The sequence below is a fragment of the Lytechinus variegatus genome, chromosome 1 (assembly GCF_018143015.1).
Source record: "Lytechinus variegatus isolate NC3 chromosome 1, Lvar_3.0, whole genome shotgun sequence".
Taxonomy (NCBI): Eukaryota; Metazoa; Echinodermata; class Echinoidea; order Temnopleuroida; family Toxopneustidae; genus Lytechinus; species Lytechinus variegatus.
This window is the reverse complement of record NC_054740.1, coordinates 33,236,349-33,256,541: the sequence shown is the minus strand read 5'-3', so window position 1 is coordinate 33,256,541 and position 20,193 is coordinate 33,236,349. Positions and strand designations below refer to the sequence as shown.

Genomic DNA, 20,193 nt, shown 5'->3' with positions numbered 1-20,193 from the left:
TTGACATTCACAGCTGTTCCCCGAGTCTTTCCCGGTTGGGTAAACATCATCTCGGAGGAAAGTAACCGCCGTACATCTCATGAGATTGTTGGCTATGTACGCGCGTTCAAACTTGTTTAAAGCCCCAGGATTCTCTGTCGGCATTCTATGCCTACTTTCTGGGCACACCCACCGTACCGGGTCGGCGAGTTCACACCAAACTACACCGCCAGACCATCGGTCGAGCTCTTACTGTCTATCTTATAGACTGCCCTCTATGTGGGTCAATCTTGCGGGCGTCTCCGCCGCTCCCTCCTTGTGCGGAGTGGTCTACGGTGGATGTCTTTACCGTGCCCGTTAGTCGAATCGGCTTCTTTCTTAGAAATTTTTTCACGGCACACTCGAGTCGCCCCGCATGCTGCTTTCATCCTCCTTCCATGCAAGGCATGTGGCCAGGGTCACCGCACGACCGAGGATGATGTAACAGTGGATGGATGTATGCTTATGCCTTCCTAACCACGATCACTACGACCCGCCTTCTCTCGGGCCGACTGTGGATGAGCCTCTCCATGTAAGTGATTTACTTCACTGGAGTTCTTCTTTTAGAAATTTAGATTCTCATCCCCCGCTGCTTAGGGCGTCATTTTTGCCGCCCCCCCCGCAGCTTTTTGGAGCTCCTTATCTTACCGATATCGGACTGTTCCACGCTGCCGCAACCGGCGGTGCTCGCTCTTACGATCACCTGAGAAACAGGCCTTGTGACTGTTTTCATAAACAACTGGTTCTCACCGCAGACTGATGGAAATTTTGTGATTACTTCTTCAAGTCTCCTTCGCTTGTTTCTTCAAGCGAGGACTTCGACACTCTTAGCCAGTTTCCGTCCCTAACTTGATAGGACAGGGCCGTTGCTACCTCATTCGATTCCGTTGGGAATGTAACGGTTGAGGTATCATATCTGGCGATGTCTGTTCGTTTAGAGCATCTCTTGATGGTCGTTTACACGTAATATCGTGACAGATTTTTTTTCGCCAGCTCCCTCTGGCGTACACTTGCTGCTGCTAGGGATTCCCCCGCCCAGCGGACAGCCATCGCAGCCTAGCCTCACGGGCTCTCTCGGCGATGGTGGCTTGAGCCAAGCCACCTCTTCCACCGCGGGCACTGCACCCTCAGATGGGTGCTTCAATCAGTATGGGAGAAAGGGGATCCTGAGTTCTCTCTCGATCACTCGGTCTAACACACTTTTGTCGTGATGTGTACCGCGCTGTATCCCTGACACGCCCGGTTGAGCTGTTTTGACCAGACTGCTCTATTCTACATAGGCAACATGTCCGCGGCATTCCTTATTAACAGGATGGCACTCAGTCGCTTTCTCGACCCTTGTCTGCCTTACGAGTGGTTTTCTTCCTAAATCCCTACTCTCCGTCGTTCCTGGTCCCCTTCGGACCGCTAGTAACTTTTTACCACAGCTCTCTATCAGAATTCTGCAGATTTCTGCCCTCACGCATTTGAGACAGATATCGAATTCTGGGCGCTTTCTCCCACGCGGAGGCTTCCCCTACAGAAATTTCCAAGCTTGCGGGAAGCGTGCGACTAGCTTGCGCAAGCTTGCGGCATGCTAGTAACTAGCATGCGGTTAGCTTAATAAGCGTGTGATATGCGTGCAGAGTAATAGTTAAGCGATCTTTTAGCGAGCAGGGACTGTTCGCTAGCATGCACTCGCTTATTAAGCGAGTGCCCTGCTAGTCGCATGCTAGTTGCTAGCAAGCGGCACGCTTAAATTTCGGTAGGGGTTCTGAGATATCTCGCCTTCTCAGATTGGTCGATTGATCACTTACTGAGCCTTAGAAGCTTCAGTTTTCCGATCACGATTCTTGTTGAAATTTTCAACAAATTTCAATTCTTACGCTCTAGTCAGCAGGTGATGTTGTTCTCCTGACACTAGGCCGAGGGCCCATGATACTTAGTATTCCTGAGTATACAGGGCATTCCTCTCGAGGACATTTTTGAGGGCCGCCTTTTGGCGCTCAACTAACGCCTTCACTTCTTTCTACTTGAAGGACATTCCGTCCAGCGAGGCGAGATTTGCTGCTTCGGCGCTTAAAGCAGCTGCGGCTTTTTCCCCTCTCCCTAAATTTCGTTGTTTTTGTTTTTTCTTTTAAAATTTTCTTAGGCTTACAATTGAAAACATGCCTCCCTACGGTTTGAGTCCGTGCTGGTCTAGCAAATCAAGTAGATGTATGGAGTTATTGAAGTAAATTATGAAAATACTTACCTGATTTTCTTATTTACGAGATAACTCATACATCTACTTGATACCCTCCCACCGACCCTCCGCCTTGCGTAGCAACATGTTTCAACGTATGGGCTTGCGAAAGGTGAGGAAGATGGACGCTAATTGCGCGGTGATCATGGGTAGTAAGCCTGAACGGGAGAGGGCGCGCTCGCGCTTTTTAAATCCTTGGGAGTTCTATTCGGGTATGGCAGTCCAGAGGGCTGAACTAGCAAATCAAGTAGATGTATGAGTTATCTCGTAAATAAGAAAATCAGGTAAGTATTTTCATATTTGATTTTATCCTCTCCTTTTTCAATGAACTTCCTGGCTGTGATCAGGATGTATTGATTTTTTGGGAAAACTCAACGATTCTGTAATTTGTAAACTGCGGTAATCCGTCGAACGCTAAACTAATGTCGCACTCGCTCTGGGGCGTGCAGTTGTTCGAAAAACAATGGGACAGGGGACGTCTATGGGAAATGTGTGGTTGTGCAAAAATGCGAACGAAACACGCCTACGGATGTGCAATAATGCGAACGTAATGCATGAAGAGTTAAATGTGCAGGTCATACTAGCTTTACTTTATGTTATTTGATATGTTGGCCATTTTTATTACCTGTGTTATTTGGGGGATTTTGTAGCCATCATTGAATATTATCTTCTTGAACTTTCATCATATTTCTTAATGGTTGACATAGGAAAACAACAAATGAAATGTTATCGAACTTATGCTTATCTACCTATGGATGTTGTTTGAAACACTGCATTCTCCTATTTTTGTATTTAGGTTGGAAATATCAAGGGCCTTCAGAAGAGGTTACAGTCTATCCTATTCAAGATGAAGTTCCCAGAACTTGTATCCGACATCAAACCAGTAAGTCAATCTATCGGACATCGTAAGGTCATATCTCGCAAACTTGTCACATTAAATTCCAATCAATTATCTTTGTATAAGGTTCACAATCATTCATGTTATTATCAATCTATGTTGATATGATATGGTTTCAAGCAGTTTCCCAAGAGTATATAGAGTGCACTCTGTTGCACCAATGCTTGTTCCTTGTCTATGGTCTGATATGTTTATGCCACTAAACTATATTTATTATGGTTCACCCTATGATGACATTATTTTTAACTTCTCCAGTAATTTTAGGATAAATATTTACTAGGTGTATTACTTTGTGTAGAGCCTGCCACCTTTATTGATCAAATGAACATAATTGGGTAAATGCATTTACAACATGTGGGTAGACCATGACAATGCGGGAAATCATTGCAAAAATCTATCAATTTTGATCAATTAAAAATCTTCAAATGGTTTATTCATTTCCTTGATCATGTAGTGAAAATCTTAAACCCTTTTCCCATTTGAAGATGTTGTGATATACATTTTAACCTAAATTGATGTTTACTTCTGTTTGCAGTTCATAATATCATGACCCTTGTTTAGATGGTGTATCATATTATTTTTAATGATTATCAATAACATGCTTTCATCATATGATGATATTTTCACCTCTCCTCCAGGACATTGCCACAGTAACGAAAGCATGTGAAGAGCTGAGATATAGCGCAAGTTTCAACAAAGTTCTAGAGTTGATTCTTCTCTTTGGTAACTACATGAACTCAGGGTCAAGGAATGCAGGGTCATTAGGATTCGATCTCAATTTCTTAACAAAAGTGAGTACAGTCTTGTTCAACTCTTTCCTTTCTCCGTCTCTCCTTTGTTTTTGTTTTTTTACAGGTTGCCTAAAGCTTTGGTAGGGGATTAATAATGTGACCTGCACTTGAGAATCGTCTAGCATTTCAATCATACAAATTCTGTTTTCAACCAGTCATATTCAATTTTTTTAATGATGTTGTATGTAGCACCCTTTCATGGTAATGTTTTTAATTTTTCTTTAAAAAATAGCTATACCTTACAAATTTAGTAATTGGATATTAGAAAGATGGAGACAAAGACAATATCCTGACAATTTAATTTCATTCAATACCTGAGAAATGTTTTATTTCAATTAAATAATATGCAGGTTCTTCATTTTGATAAGGAACCATTCAAAATTAGATTTTGATGTAAACTCACAAATTTATCCAATAAGACACATTTTATTTTAATATTATTCTCATCATAACTGCAACAGTCTCTCTGTGTCTCTTTTCCCTGAAGATTATGGGTGTCTTTATGTGTTTGTCTCATTGAATATTTTGTTTGAAAAAAAAACTTTTTTTTTACTTCATCATCTCTTTTTATTCTCTTGCAGCTAAGAGGTACCAAGTCAATGGATAACAAGATCAACTTCCTGAACTTCTTGGCTGATCAGATTCAGAACGTGTACCCTGAGCTAGCTGAGTTTCCCGAGACAATAACCCATGCTGTCAGGGCATCAAGAGGTATGGAATGCCATATGTGCTACCCACTCATTTCTACAGAATGAAATAGGGATATCTTATTGCAAGAGATCCCACATGGCCACCACATAGTCACTGCGACTTATCCCACGATGAATGCATTTGCCATTTGTTTGCAGATGAAATCCATTCATAAATATGGGGCTTAGTTCATCATAAAGTGCTAGAATTTTCAATTTACTTCAATAACTCCATACATCTACTTGATTTGCTAGTTCAGCCCTCTGGACTGCCATACCCGAATAGAACTCCCAAGGATTTAAAAAGCGCGAGCGCGCCCTCTCCCGTTCAGGCTTACTACCCATGATCACCGCGCAATTAGCGTCCATCTTCCTCTTTTGCTTTCGGCAAGCCACCTGTCAAGACGTGCTCAGATAAGTCTCTTAAGAGCTCAAATCTTTTTGAGCTTTGGTATATTATTTTCGCTTATCTGTGGTGCATTCTCCCTTTTTAATTTCAATCTTTCCATTTGTGTGTAAGATTGTGTTCAGAATTTACACTTGGCGTGACTTTTTAGACGTGTTTTTGGAGACACTTAAATTGTTTTTCTAACGTTTGAGTTCTCGTCGCGCCGCATCGCTAGCGCGTTCGCGAGGCACCGGGCTTGGCCTGCCTACGTGGCAGCAAGCCTTCACCACCTGTCATGGTTATTGTTCTTCACGTTCAAAGCGTGGTGGCTTTTGGTGCCGTTTTTGAATTAAATTCTAGACAGCCTCTACACTTTGTTGTCGAGGGTGTTATTGTTATTTCTTTTTGCAGGTTGGGATCTTCAACTCTGTTCCTTCCTTGCTTTCTGGAATTGATTTATTAAGATTTTCGATTGATTATTGATTGATTAATTCTTCAATTCTCTTTCCTTTCTGTTCTGAATAAATTTCTTAATTGATATTTTATTCACAGGCGGATCTTAAAGCTCAATTCCTTTTTCCTTTTGTTCTGAATAAATTTCTTGATTGATATTTTATTCACAGGCGGATCTTAAAGCTCAATTCCTTTTCTTTCTGTTCTGAATAAAATTCTTGATTAATATTTTATTCACAGACGCTTCGGGGATTGTTTAATTCGGCTTACGCAATTATACCTGATGATTGTTTGGTTATTCAATCCCCCCTAACAAAAAAAAAAAAAAAAAAAAAAGGTCTCCTTCCTGTTAGAAATTTTTTTGACCTGTCCCGGAATTGTTTTCTTCGTTCAATTCCCTCTTCCCTCCTAGTCTTATATATATTTTTTTTTTCGACAGGCGGGCTCTACGATTCCCTTTGAGGATTTACTGTGTCGTTCTTCCTCTTGGAATCGTTACTAGAGACGTTCCTCCTTCCTCCTGTTCTGAATTTCTTTACCTTTCCACAGGAGGTTATTTTTTTTTTCCTCTTGGAAATTATCGTAAAATTTCTCTTATCTGGAATTATTTGTCTCTCAATCCCTTTTCTTCCTGCTCTGAAATGCTTGTTTTTGTGTTTCTTCGCAGGTGGAAACTTCGTTCTCTTCTGAACTTGCATTCATTTTTGAATTTTTGTTTCGAATTTTTCCTTCGGGCACAAAAAAAAAAGAGAATATAGTAGGGGAACCTTGTAGGAGTTTCTTTTTTCAAAGTCTCCGACCTCCTTTTTTCTTACACGCGGATACCTAAACTATTCTTAGGTTCTTCTTCCTCCCTACCCCTCCCCTCTTGTTTTGTTCTGTTTGCTCAAACAAACTCCTTTTAGGAGGAGGGAAAGACCACTCCGGTCTCCACTTTTAATCTAAGCGAGATCTTTGTAAAAAAAAAAAAAAAAAGAAAAAGAAAAATTCTTGTTTTTCCTTTTTCAGGGTAGAGAGAGGTATCTTTGAATGGGACTAACACAGCCCCAGAGGACCTGGTGCCCTCCACGGGGACCGCCCCGATTGCAAGTTACAGAAGTCGGCCGCCTCCAGGCGAGCAGGAGGGACGCCGCGGTGAGCGCCCAGCGGCGGTGAGTATGAGGGTGCGTCGATCAGCATTCCGAATTTGCGGTCGGATGCTAAGAGAAGGAAGGCCGAGACTGTGGTGCCACGGTCTCGGACAAAGGAAAAAGTGGTAGCCAAGGCTTCCAAGCCTAAACTAGGTCCTGCCGCCGCAGCACCCATAGGGCTATGCGACCCACCGGCTACCGGGTCACCAGAAGTCCGGAGGGAGAGTGCGGTTCTCTCCCCCCGGCACAGGTCAGGATCTCTGCCGTATAAGTCGTCCTCCGTTGACAGCATCGGGAGAGATCGCCCAGCCCCTGACCGCGAGAGGCGTCACACAGACTGTAACCACAATCTGATCGTGACCACAATCTGACCCCGTCAGATTCGGGTGAAGTTTCGTTGTTGGCGGCCGCCCTGCCAGGGGCGGCAAATCGTAAGAGATCACCCGTGCCTCTTGTGCCTTCTTCTGCTCCGGCCACGCCGGCGGAGCCCGCAAAATAAGAAGAAGAAGAAGAGGTCGAAGGAGAGGTCGGCCAGCCCTGTTGCCATGGGCATTCCTCCTTCAGACCCTCTTATCGGTGGCCAGATGTTACAGTCATACATGTTATGCTGCTATATTCTGCTACCGCGAGAGGCGTCACACATCGGGCTGTGACCACAATCTGACCCCGTCAGATTCGGGTGAAGTTTCATTGTCGGCGGCCGCCCTGCCAGGGGCGGCAAATCGTAAGAAATCACCCGTGCCTCTCATGCCTTCTTCTGCCCCGGCCACGCCGGCGGAGCCCGCAGAAAGAGAAGAAGAAGAAGAGGTCGAAGGAGAGGTTGGCCAGCCCTGCTGCCATGGGCGTTCCTCCTTCAGACCCTTGTGTCGGTGGTCAGATGTTACAGCTATTCATGCTGCTACATTCTGCTACCGCGAGAGGCGTCACACATCAGACTGTGACCACAATCTGACCCCGTCAGATTCGGGTGAAGTTTCGTTGTTGACGGCCGCCCTGCCAGGGGCGGCAAATCGTAAGAAATCACCCGTGCCTCTTGTGCCTTCTTCTGCCCCGGCCACACCGGCGGAGGCCGCGAAGAAGAAGAGGTCGAAGGTGAGGTCGGCCAGCCCTGTTGCCATGGGCGTCCCTCCTTCAGACCCTTGTGTCGGTGGTCAGATGTTACAGCTATTCATGCTGCTACATTCTGCTTTCGAGTAGTGCGGGTTCACCCCACCCTCGGCGTCTACTCACCCCGCTGATGCCCCTGAGCATCAAGCGAGACAAGTGGGCAATAACCACCAGACACCCGGGAAATCCTCGAGCGATTCTGTTAAATCGCCAGCCAGTGCACCGACTAACCGGGTGCCTCAAGATCGCGTGTGCTTTCCAGCATTTTCGTCGATCTCAGAGCACGTGTCCCAGCCGACACGCGGGGCCACCCCGGCGCTTACTGGACAACCCCCCGGTTCAGTCCATAGAGCGAGACTCCCTTTACGAGGACAACCCCTATCCCGCGGTCGACTTTTTCAGTAAGCGCTCAGGCGCTGCTTGACAAGTATCTACCTCACATCTACCCTCCGAGCGGGGGTATTGATGAAGCAAGGGAGTCCATATTTTCTCGCCCCGCCTCTTCAGGCGCTCCGAGCTCAATCGGCCGAATTGGGGGTCTCGGAGAGTGACGGGGTCGCTCTAGACGAGGCGGCTCCTACGACGAGGAAGCCGCCAGCTCCGTGGGTGTAAACCCACCCCCGCTCTGCTGCTGCCCGGAAGCGCCAGGCTCCGGCGCCGCCGTCTCGAAATTTTCAAGCCTCTCGAGGCTAGCGAGAAGGCAGAGGCAGGGGGGGGGGGGCGATTATTATGCAGGTACTCCCGAATTCGCCCTCTACGTCAAGCTCACATACGGCGACGACTCCTTCAGCGGTAACTCTCTCCATTCTTCCCCCTAAGCGGGCCCGTAGATTGGAGGTATGAATCTCTTACATACCGCATGCCGCACTTCTCTCGTGAGAATGTTTGGCTGCTTTGAGAGGACAACCTATCACGTCCGCGGACCGTCCGCCCAGGCGACGGGACCGTCGCTTTTTTTGCCTGAACCTCACTTTCTATTCGAAAGTAAGGGTGCCCTGTCTTACTTAGCTCCTACCCTTGCAACGCCAGAGTCAGGGCTAGTACAGACACCCGTTCTCCAGCGATCGCCGCTGAAGAGAGGGCGACTCTGATATGAGCACCATCACCGCTCAGCGGTATATCTCACTATCTCATAGCTCTCCGAGCTTATGAGTATGTATATCGGATCTGAATGTCACGGCGATTAAAAGTTCTCCTGTGCTTAATAATCGCTATGCCTTCACCACCCGGTGCATTATGGTTATGTTAACCTATTTGTCTCGTATTCGGGCGGCTCGTACGAACCCTGCCCGAGCTGCCATCACCGGTCGTCCCCCCGGACACCGCCGGCAGCACCCGCACCGAATACGTGGAAGGAATCAGCTTTTCATATGCTAGATATCCCTCCTGTTGACATTCACAGCTGTTCCCCGAGTCTTTCCCGGTTGGGTAAACATCATCTCGGAGGAAAGTAACCGCCGTACATCTCATGAGATTGTTGGCTATGTACGCGCGTTCAAACTTGTTTAAAGCCCCAGGATTCTCTGTCGGCATTCTATGCCTACTTTCTGGGCACACCCACCGTACCGGGTCGGCGAGTTCACACCAAACTGTACACCGCCAGACCATCGGTCGAGCTCTGTCTATCTTATAGACTGCCCTCTATGTGGGTCAATCTTGCGGGCGTCTCCGCCGCTCCCTCCTTGTGCGGAGTGGTCTACGGTGGATGTCTTTACCGTGCCCGTTAGTCGAATCGGCTTCTTTCTTAGAAATTTTTTCACGGCACACTCGAGTCGCCCCGCATGCTGCTTTCATCCTCCTTCCATGCAAGGCATGTGGCCAGGGTCACCGCACGACCGAGGATGATGTAACAGTGGATGGATGTATGCTTATGCCTTCCTAACCACGATCACTACGACCCGCCTTCTCTCGGGCCGACTGTGGATGAGCCTCTCCATGTAAGTGATTTACTTCACTGGAGTTCTTCTTTTAGAAATTTAGATTCTCATCCCCCGCTGCTTAGGGCGTCATTTTTGCCGCCCCCCCCGCAGCTTTTTGGAGCTCCTTATCTTACCGATATCGGACTGTTCCACGCTGCCGCAACCGGCGCCGGCGGTGCTCGCTCTTACGATCACCTGAGAAACAGGCCTTGTGACTGTTTTCATAAACAACTGGTTCTCACCGCAGACTGATGGAAATTTTGTGATTACTTCCTCAAGTCTCCTTCGCTTGTTTCTTCAAGCGAGGACTTCGACACTCTTAGCCAGTTTCCGTCCCTAACTTGATAGGACAGGGCCGTTGCTACCTCATTCGATTCCGTTGGGAATGTAACGGTTGAGGTATCATATCTGGCGATGTCTGTTCGTTTAGAGCATCTCTTGATGGTCGTTTACACGTAATATCGTGACAGATTTTTTTTCGCCAGCTCCCTCTGGCGTACACTTGCTGCTGCTAGGGATTCCCCCGCCCAGCGGACAGCCATCGCAGCCTAGCCTCACGGGCTCTCTCGGCGATGGTGGCTTGAGCCAAGCCACCTCTTCCACCGCGGGCACTGCACCCTCAGATGGGTGCTTCAATCAGTATGGGAGAAAGGGGATCCTGAGTTCTCTCTCGATCACTCGGTCTAACACACTTTTGTCGTGATGTGTACCGCGCTGTATCCCTGACACGCCCGGTTGAGCTGTTTTGACCAGACTGCTCTATTCTACATAGGCAACATGTCCGCGGCATTCCTTATTAACAGGATGGCACTCAGTCGCTTTTCTCGACCCTTGTCTGCCTTACGAGTGGTTTTCTTCCTAAATCCCTACTCTCCGTCGTTCCTGGTCCCCTTCGGACCGCTAGTAACTTTTTACCACAGCTCTCTATCAGAATTCTGCAGATTTCTGCCCTCACGCATTTGAGACAGATATCGAATTCTGGGCGCTTTCTCCCACGCGGAGGCTTCCCCTACAGAAATTTCCAAGCTTGCGGGAAGCGTGCGACTAGCTTGCGCAAGCTTGCGGCATGCTAGTAACTAGCATGCGGTTAGCTTAATAAGCGTGTGATATGCGTGCAGAGTAATAGTTAAGCGATCTTTTAGCGAGCAGGGACTGTTCGCTAGCATGCACTCGCTTATTAAGCGAGTGCCCTGCTAGTCGCATGCTAGTTACTAGCAAGCGGCACGCTTAAATTTCGGTAGGGGTTCTGAGATATCTCGCCTTCTCAGATTGGTCGATTGATCACTTACTGAGCCTTAAAAGCTTCAGTTTTCCAATCACGATTCTTGTTGAAATTTTCAACAAATTTCAATTCTTACGCTCTAGTCAGCAGGTGATGTTGTTCTCCTGACACTAGGCCGAGGGCCCATGATACTTAGTATTCCTGAGTATACAGGGCATTCCTCTCGAGGACATTTTTGAGGGCCGCCTTTTGGCGCTCAACTAACTCCTTCACTTCTTCTACTTGAAGGACATTCCGTCCAGCGAGGCGAGATTTGCTGCTTCGGCGCTTAAAGCAGCTGCGGCTTTTTCCCCCTCTCCCTAAATTTCGTTGTTTTTGTTTTTTCTTTTAAATTTTCTTAGGCTTACAATTGAAAACATGCCTCCCTACGGTTTGAGTCCGTGCTGGTCTAGCAAATCAAGTAGATGTATGGAGTTATTGAAGTAAATTATGAAAATACTTACCTGATTTTCTTATTTACGAGATAACTCATACATCTACTTGATACCCTCCCACCGACCCTCCGCCTTGCGTAGCAACATGTTTCAACGTATGGGCTTGCGAAAGGTGAGGAAGATGGACGCTAATTGCGCGGTGATCATGGGTAGTAAGCCTGAACGGGAGAGGGCGCGCTCGCGCTTTTTAAATCCTTGGGAGTTCTATTCGGGTATGGCAGTCCAGAGGGCTGAACTAGCAAATCAAGTAGATGTATGAGTTATCTCGTAAATAAGAAAATCAGGTAAGTATTTTCATAGTTTCATTGAGGACATCTCTCCAACTCCTGAGGCGGCCATCCTAGAATCTCAATAAATCAGGATACCTTAATTGTTTAGCAATATCTTGCTGCTATTGTGGAAATTTGCCACTCTTCATGATATTTCACGTTAATGGAAATTTTTATTGAAAGTGGGTCACTTTTCATGAAGTTAAGGTTTTGATCAAAGACTCTTTGTTACTTTGAGAGAAATGTTAGTCTATCTTCATGAAGATCATCTAGCCTTTTGTTCAAATACTCTTGATAATTGGATAGAAATTTCAATTGAAATTTGGCCTCTATCTGCAAAGTTTAGCTACTGGAATAATTGATATGATAATATCCAGTTATTGTTAAACATCTTGTGGGCCAGTTCTTAACAAACTAATCAATTTTTTCTTCCCCAGTATCTGACGAGAACATCCAAAAGAACATGAAGCAGATGAAGAATGAGATCAAAGGATTGGAGAAGGATCTAGACAAGTACAAACCAGTGCCTAACGTCAATGATGGTTTCAAACCTATCATGGAGATATCCTTTACAACATCAAAACAAACCATAAGGGACCCAATAACTATGCTTGCTAATTGATTAAGAACTGTTTAGTAACCATTCTTTTTATATTACTGTTTAGCCAGGGGGTTATTACTGTACAACATAACAAGAAAAAGATATTTTTGGCAAAGTTGTCTGTATGTTTCATTGTTGTTGACATAAGATTATTCACATAATGCATTTGCAGTCCTGACAGGCATTTCCAAAGAAAGAATAAATATTGTATAATTGGATCATGTCTAAACATGGTGCATTTATCAAGCAACATTACAATATCCGCTAGAGAATTCATTAACTTAGTAATTAATCATTCATACTGTACTTTGCTACTCTCACCATTGCTTATGAAAGTAAAATTTCCTTGACTGACAAATGTCTCCACGAGTTCTTGAAGAAGGCTAAAGAACAGTACAAGGTTCTGGAAGGCATGTATGACCAGATGAAGGAACTGTATACCAAGATTGCTGAGTTCTATGCCTTTGACATGTCCAAGAAATCCATGGAAGAATTCTTTGGTGATATCAAGACCTTCCTGTCAGAATATGATGTAAGAACTCGGGAAGGAGAGGGAAGGGGGAGGGGAGATGTCTTCAAGATGGTGAAAGGGTGTATATTCATTTAATCTCCAAGCAGGTGGTATAGAAGTAAACCATAGATAAGATGCGTAAATTCAACAACAACAAAAATTTTCTACAGTATAAATTCAAAGTGAGGTGATTTTTTTTTCTCTAGTTAAACTGCTTTGTGTAAATGACAGAATCTGTTCCTGCAGGCAAATTCACCTTTAGCTTCCTATAACTACATGTATTGGGCAATTCCATACAAAATCAACCTTACTGTACATCCCCCATTGCAACCTTTCATATGAAAACAACGAATGTCCCTCACATAGGAATTGCCCCACTATGATTTGTTTTTGGGCTGAACTGACTGAAATATATGTATGAATAGCTGATTGATGTACAGTGTATTTTTCTTTCCAGCAATCCAAGCAAGAGAACAAGAAGAGATTAGAAGCCGAGGAGAAGGCCAAGAAAGCCAAAGAAGCTAAGGAGAAGAAAGAAAGAGAGAAGAAGATGAAATCACATAGAAAGAACAATCTACTTGATATGACCATAGGTAACAGTATTCAATCTCATTTTTATATTGTTTTACTGCACAGCTCTTTTATAGGTGCATATAGTATAATGATTATGTAGTAGAGGTTAGGGGAGCATTTCATGAAGAGCTTTGTTAGTGATTTTCACTCACATTTTTTGCTCTTATCTAATCAATTGCAAGGATTTAGATTTCTTATAAAAATAGTGAAAATCACTGACTATTTGCTTCACAAAATACTCCACAGATCATTATAGTAATTCATTTATGTACATGAGCATTATATGTTATTCAACGATGTGATTTAATGATTCTAATAATTGTATGTTTTTATTTATAGATGATGACCAAGAAGGAGTGATGGATAACTTGATAGAAGCCTTACAGAGTGGATCAGCCTTCAGTAGACCTCATAAGAAACGAGGACCAGCTAGAGCAGCCGGAGGTGAGATTTTCACACTTTAAGAACATTTTCTAGAGGAATCTTGGTTTAGGAAGAAACCAGGCATATTTTTATCCATTTACATTTTCCTTTTATGGATCTAAAGCAATCTTTTATTTCAGAATAGTAGAAGGGCCATATTTTTCTCCATTTTTCATTATTCAACAAATAAGCTTTCGAAGAGGGGGGGGGGGGAATTGAAACCATATATTTCCACATTGTACCAGTAGATGAAGATCACTGTGAATTTTATTAGATAAATCCAAAATATTTTACCACAAATGATGAGTTCTTACCTTTGGAAAATATAAGTAAAATGAAAAAGGATTGCCCTACACCATTCTTGGGTCATACATTAAAAAAAATTGCCACCTGAACTTGTCTTGCATCTAATTTGTAAACTCCTACCATAATATTTTCTTGTGAATAGAGCATTTACTTCAAATGGTATTTTGCTCATTTGTGATAATTTTGCCATCCATGGAATCCTTGGGTGTTGATTGGCTGCTGGGCCCTGTAATCATGGAAGTTCCTATGATCACCTAAGTTTTTTTATAATCACAAGCTCTTTATGAAACCGGCCACATTTCAAAAGAAGTGTAATTAGAGGGGGATTATTTTATTTTTAGATATGCAGGTTTATTTATCTCAGCAGCAATACATAGAATGTGAGTGTTTTCGTGTGATGTATGACCTCCCATATCTGATGTAATTAACACTCAAAATCCTCACTCATACATGTTATTTTGTACTTTTCTCCCACCACAGCTGAGAGACAGCGGCAATTGGAAAGGTCGAGGTCAAGGGTCGGGAGGATGATGCCTGTTTCGTTAACGGAAATCGATATCAATGGAAGTGCTTCACCGAACGTAGTCAGATCAAATAATACAAACAATGGTGGTGGAAGGACTAGGGGAAGGAGAGGAGGTGACAAAGAAGGACAAGATGGTGATGCTTTGATGGAAAGATTAAGACAATTATAGTACAAGGACCAATGTTGGATTGCAAAGCCAACACAGGACAACATGTGTGGGACTGAAGCAGGAAAAGCTGTTGGATATTTAGCCAACATGAAATATGATGTGTGGGACATATGCCTTGAATATCACTGTATACCATTTTCATGAATGGGACTGAGGCGTAAGTTGCCTAGAGCATGGATCAGAGCCATGAGGAATATTTCAGATGTCAAACCAACACCACTGAACATGAATGGATCAAGTCAAGATTTTAGCCGACAGAGAAGTATGTATGTGGGACCATGGTTTGGAAGAACCTATTATGTTTAGCCATTACCAAGAAAATGTGGGACTGTAGGACATAATGGAGAAGAACCCTGTAGGCTGTAACTAACATCTGCAAATCATGTCATCACCAAAACCTCTCCCATAGCCGAGGCACGTGAAGGAGAATTTAACATGACCATGTTCATTCTTATGTGGAGTAGGATAGCGAAGATGAAACCAAATACCAACCACAAACAAGCCTTCCAGATTGGGTGTGAAGCACCAACACCAGATCCACCAAAAGAACATTTTGAAAAATTCAGAAGTACACATGTATACGTCAAGCGTTCTTTTTGTATTGTGAGTTTTGCGTAAGGCTTCCGAACATGGGCCATTACTGCGATACATGTCCAAGCCTCTGCCATTTTCTCCCGAGTGCTATATATTTTTCATATCTTGTCATTCTGACCTCCATACATCAGTTTTTGGTTGGCCTGGATCCTTATTTTACTAGGAGACTGAACTTTGGAATCAAAGTACTCGTATCATTATTTCGTCTGTCTAGTATACCTGCCTCCTCTATCATTAAAGGACAAGTCCATCCCAACAAAAAGTTGATTTGAAACAAAGGACAAAAATCCAACAAGCAAAACACTGAAAATTTCATCAAAATCGGATGTAAAATAAGAAAGTTATGACATTTAAAAGTTTCGCTTAATTTCACAAAACAGTTATATGGACATCCTGGTCGGTATGCAAATTGGCTGAGTGATGACGTCACCCACTCACTATTTCTTTTGTGTTTTATTATATGAAATATAAAATATTCTAATTTTCTCCTCCTTGTCAAGTGAAACAAAGTTTTGTTTCTCCCTGAACTTGTAATTACCAATATTTTAACAGTTTATGGTTAAGTTAGTTGGTCCTTGTCAAATCTGTAAAAATTGAAATATTGTATTATTCAAACAATAAAAAACAAAAGAAATAGTGAGTGATGGACATCATCGACTCTCATTTGCATATCGCTGAGTTGTGCGTTTAACTGTTTAGCGAAACTTGAAAATGTCATAACTTTCTTTTTTTACATGCGATTTAGATGAAATTTGCAGCGTTATGTTTGTTTGATTTTTCTCTATCGATTCAAATCAACAATTTCCTAGGGTGGACTTGACCTTTAATATACTACACTTCCATTTTTTGTCACTGCTGTAACTGCTTTGTAGGCCACATTCAAATTGTGGGTATGTCTACTCAAGTTTTAGTTGTCTAAACGGCATTTGGTCCAATTATCATGACTTCTGACTATTTAGGCCAAATACTGTATCGATTTAGCTGAAGTATGATAATCTGCATTTATTAGCCAAACTGAATAACAGACAAATTGCTTATAATGGAAAGTAGAAATTAGATGGAACGGTAAGTTGACTAGTTGAAGAGCTCAGTGCTAGATGCAGCCTATCCGTTGGCTACTCTTCGTTTAGTAAAGAATTATCATTTTAATTATCAGTATTTTTACTCAAATGAAATATTAATGTAGTAGGTGATTCTAACCCATGTCATAGCAGTGACAAAAAAGGATTTTTAATAATTTGTTTTGATTTGGTTCCATATGCCTCCATCAAACAAAAATAATATTATCATTACTTTAGCAATTTTGTGTATTTCTTAAACTCAAGATTTTAATGATGGTAGTATAATCTTTCAACATATATTTAAAATTTTGTGGATTTTTCATCAATCTAATACATTGATAGTAATGATGCTATTGACAGCCAGATTTATATAGTGCTTTTTCCAGAGGATAAAACACTCAACTACTATTTAAGGCATTATTTAGCTTATCCTAGACAACCTAGTTCTGACCTACTTTCTTTCATGATTCTGAGTTTGAATTATGCTGAAATTACAAACATATTTTAGATTTACAGTGCATCCTAGAAAAAAATGTGATACCTTGGATTCTCATTCTTTTTATCAGCGTAGCCATAGGCAAGTATGATATGGAATGGTCACATGTACATGAGCACATGGAGTGAGAGTGAAAACAAAGTCACTCAGAACTATCTTTCTATCCCTCGGATAGGACGTTAAATGGAGGCCCCGTGTAGAGGAGAGTCACCACCTTTGCACGTTAAGAACCCACTGCACTATTCGTATAAGAGTAGGGGGAAACCCCGGTGTAGTGGTCCACCTACATTCCCCCAATCTGTTATATCGGGAGGAGAGACCTGCGGGTCGTAGTGATTCAGTTCGTTTTTTGCCTCCCAGGCACAGGTGACGCAAAACAAATAATAATCATTCCTAACACTTTCTTTAACTTTTTATTTTGTGTAATCTGCTATGCATAGTAGATTTTCCTGGTATAAACTCTCTAATCAATGACTAGATGATAATTTCACACAACTACAAGTCAAATTTGAACTTAATAAACAGTTTGATTTTAAAGGTGATGTGGACATTCCACACATACTACTCAACATAAAAAACGCCATAAAATCTTTGGAAATGTACAGGTTTCCACAATGAATCTGGTATTAAGGGATCATTGTGCTTTTTTTTTTCTCACTTGTATCATGTATCTAATGTTGAAATATATCTCAGTGTGATTTTATCAATTTGAAAAACCAAGTATTTATGGGCAAAACTTTTAATTGCTTTTGTTGTTGCTCTAAGTAAACCAAGAGAATAGGACAAATACTTTACAACTATTGATATAATTTTTAACAGTGATTTCAAATAGCTTTAAAATGTTGATTTATCCCTTGAACCAGAATTGTACATACATGTACAACTCTAATATTCAACATTTTCCAACCCGTTAATAAAATCAGGACTTTTTTTCTGGGATGCACTGTATACAAGGGTTGGGCTGGGGGAAAAACTGCAAAAAAAAATCAGGAACTTCAGAATCAGTACTACCTAAGAACTTGGGAAATAAATGCTATTGAATGTCTCCTTTAACAAAGAAGTTCATTGAAGTAAAATTAAAGCTTTCATTTTTTAAATGTACATGTATGCTCTTCATTAGAAATATTCTTCTAGAGTTGTTATATTTTTCTAATATGTTACCTTTGGGGAATTTCAAACTTGCGTATATTCTAAAATGTATCTAATTGGTTTCATATGTATACAAATGTATTTAATTCTCTTTGCCTCTGTGATTAGATTTTGTATTAAAGGAGGTGACAGGGATATGTTTATATAATGTACATATATTTTCCATGAAGAGAATACAAAAAAATATACGTAACAAGACATTTCATGTTCTCTTGTGTTTTTATTCTTGTATACTTTTATGTTCCTGCATAAATTAGAATGTTCGATGTACCTTATATTTTACCTGAATAAACATCTTTGGTAATATATGTACTTTTAAAAATTTGTGCACATAAAAAGACATAAAATACTGCAAAAATACATAAAATACTAAGCACACTCTTGTCTTACACTGCAAAATGATTGTACTACGTAGATTATCTTTCAGGAAAAAAACATATGCACATTTTAAAATAGTCATGAGACAGATATGGCACAATTCACATGGTATTAAGTTATCGGTCCAAATATTTGCATGTTAAACTATAATATAATATTTTTCTATAAAAGAGTCATTTATTAGAAAAAAATCATACTAACTACAAGCTTGAGTTTTTAAAGAAGACTGTCAATCTAGAGGTCTTTTATTTTCTTGTAAGTCTTCCAAAAATGTATGCACTACCATCTGATCTTTATTGATGAAAATGCATGTGCATCTGTTAGAAAAGGGCAAAATGTGTCAAAATTTCATTAGAATTATATGAAAATCACCAAAAAAAAAAAATAAGGTAACAAATTTAGCACAAAAACAGGATACCAGTTGTGCATAACTTTTAATAAATCTTTATGAAATAAACTTTAAATGTCAGTCTAGGAGACATGACTCTCAAGTGCTCATAGCTTCCTTTATGTCCATGTGGAGCGTTGTGGCCCATTGGACTAGTCTTCGGACTTTGAAACAGAGGGTCGTGGGTTCGAATCCCAGCCATGGCATAATTTCCTTCGGCAAGAAATTTATCCACATTGTGCTGCACTCGACCCAGGTGAGGTGAATGGGTACCCGGTAGGATTTATTCCTTGAATGCTTTAGCGCCTATATGGCCGCTCAGCTTCAGCCGGAGTAATAATAATATACCAAGTATATTTCAGCGCCTTGAGCACATAATCAATGTGGATTTGGCGCTTTAGAAATACTCTATATTATTATTATGACCCCCCCCCAAAAAAAATGGTCAGTTTATAACAAACATTGGTGGTAGTAATATCAATTCAACAAAATAAGCAATCAATAGTACAAAAAAATCATGTGCACTTTAAAAAAAATGAAATCATAGTTATCAAAAAGTTTTGGAATTACATGTAATACTATTTTGATGAAAGGGGGAGATTCAAAAACCAAAATAGCTTCTAAAAACTGGAATGACAAAAAAAAATCTCTAATAATCCATCCTGGGAACCATTGCAGAAAGACCTATTAACTAAAATCAAAGGCAAGTTTTAATTGCATACTTTTGATTGGTTGAATTTAAAAATCTGCATGTACTTCTGTTTGATTTCAACTTTCTGCTATGGGCCCCAGGTCAACTATATTCACAAAAATGATCACGTACACTTTGTACATAGGTCTTGGAGAATGGAACTAGTACCATGGATCAACACATCTGAAATAAGATTCCATTATCAACAATTCTTTTCTAAAGGTAAAATGAGAAAACGATATAGATTGTCAGGTTGATTGTAGCAGGCATGGACGTCAGTGCAGACAATTATCTTCTTTTTTGGGGGAGGGGGACACATCTGTTGTTGCACCCCCCCCCCCACGAAAGATAATGTGCTGCTTTGATGTTCATGTCAAAATAAAATATTCTAAAGAAGGTTTTCTTATGAAATATAATATAAAACCAGTTATTTTTACATGGTATCACAAATTTCTTTGAAAAAGTGCTAGAACATTGCACCGTGAGACAAACGTATCTGCTAACAAATGTAAATGGTGCACATAGTGAGTAGACGTACATTGTAAATGAAAAGATATAGTAAATCTTACTACAATAAGATTTACTTGGACACTTACAGGGTGTATAATGTCTAATAGAACAATACTAGTACATGTATATATGAGATACTATCATATATCACAATCAGCACTGGAGTTTATTCCATTTCAATGCATGCACGCCAGCTGCCTGTTCCTGCTCAAATC

The 20,193-nt window shown here is 41.6% G+C and overlaps 1 protein-coding gene across 3 annotated transcripts in view; it reads left to right on the top strand.

Annotated features, from left to right (window-relative positions):
* The window catches only part of LOC121411918 (protein diaphanous homolog 2-like), a 68,023-nt gene extending 52,766 nt beyond the window's left edge, over positions 1-15,257 (top strand). For all 3 annotated transcript variants that reach the window (XM_041604832.1, XM_041604823.1, XM_041604814.1), the window contains exons 17-24: positions 3,039-3,125; positions 3,779-3,931; positions 4,513-4,642; positions 12,040-12,164; positions 12,571-12,735; positions 13,172-13,307; positions 13,627-13,731; positions 14,497-15,257. In XM_041604832.1, the coding sequence (XP_041460766.1) occupies positions 3,039-3,125; positions 3,779-3,931; positions 4,513-4,642; positions 12,040-12,164; positions 12,571-12,735; positions 13,172-13,307; positions 13,627-13,731; positions 14,497-14,711 (1,116 nt within the window). In that variant the 3' untranslated portion in view covers positions 14,712-15,257. The remainder of the gene's footprint in view (positions 1-3,038; positions 3,126-3,778; positions 3,932-4,512; positions 4,643-12,039; positions 12,165-12,570; positions 12,736-13,171; positions 13,308-13,626; positions 13,732-14,496) is intronic.
* The last annotated feature ends 4,936 nt before the right edge of the window (positions 15,258-20,193 follow it).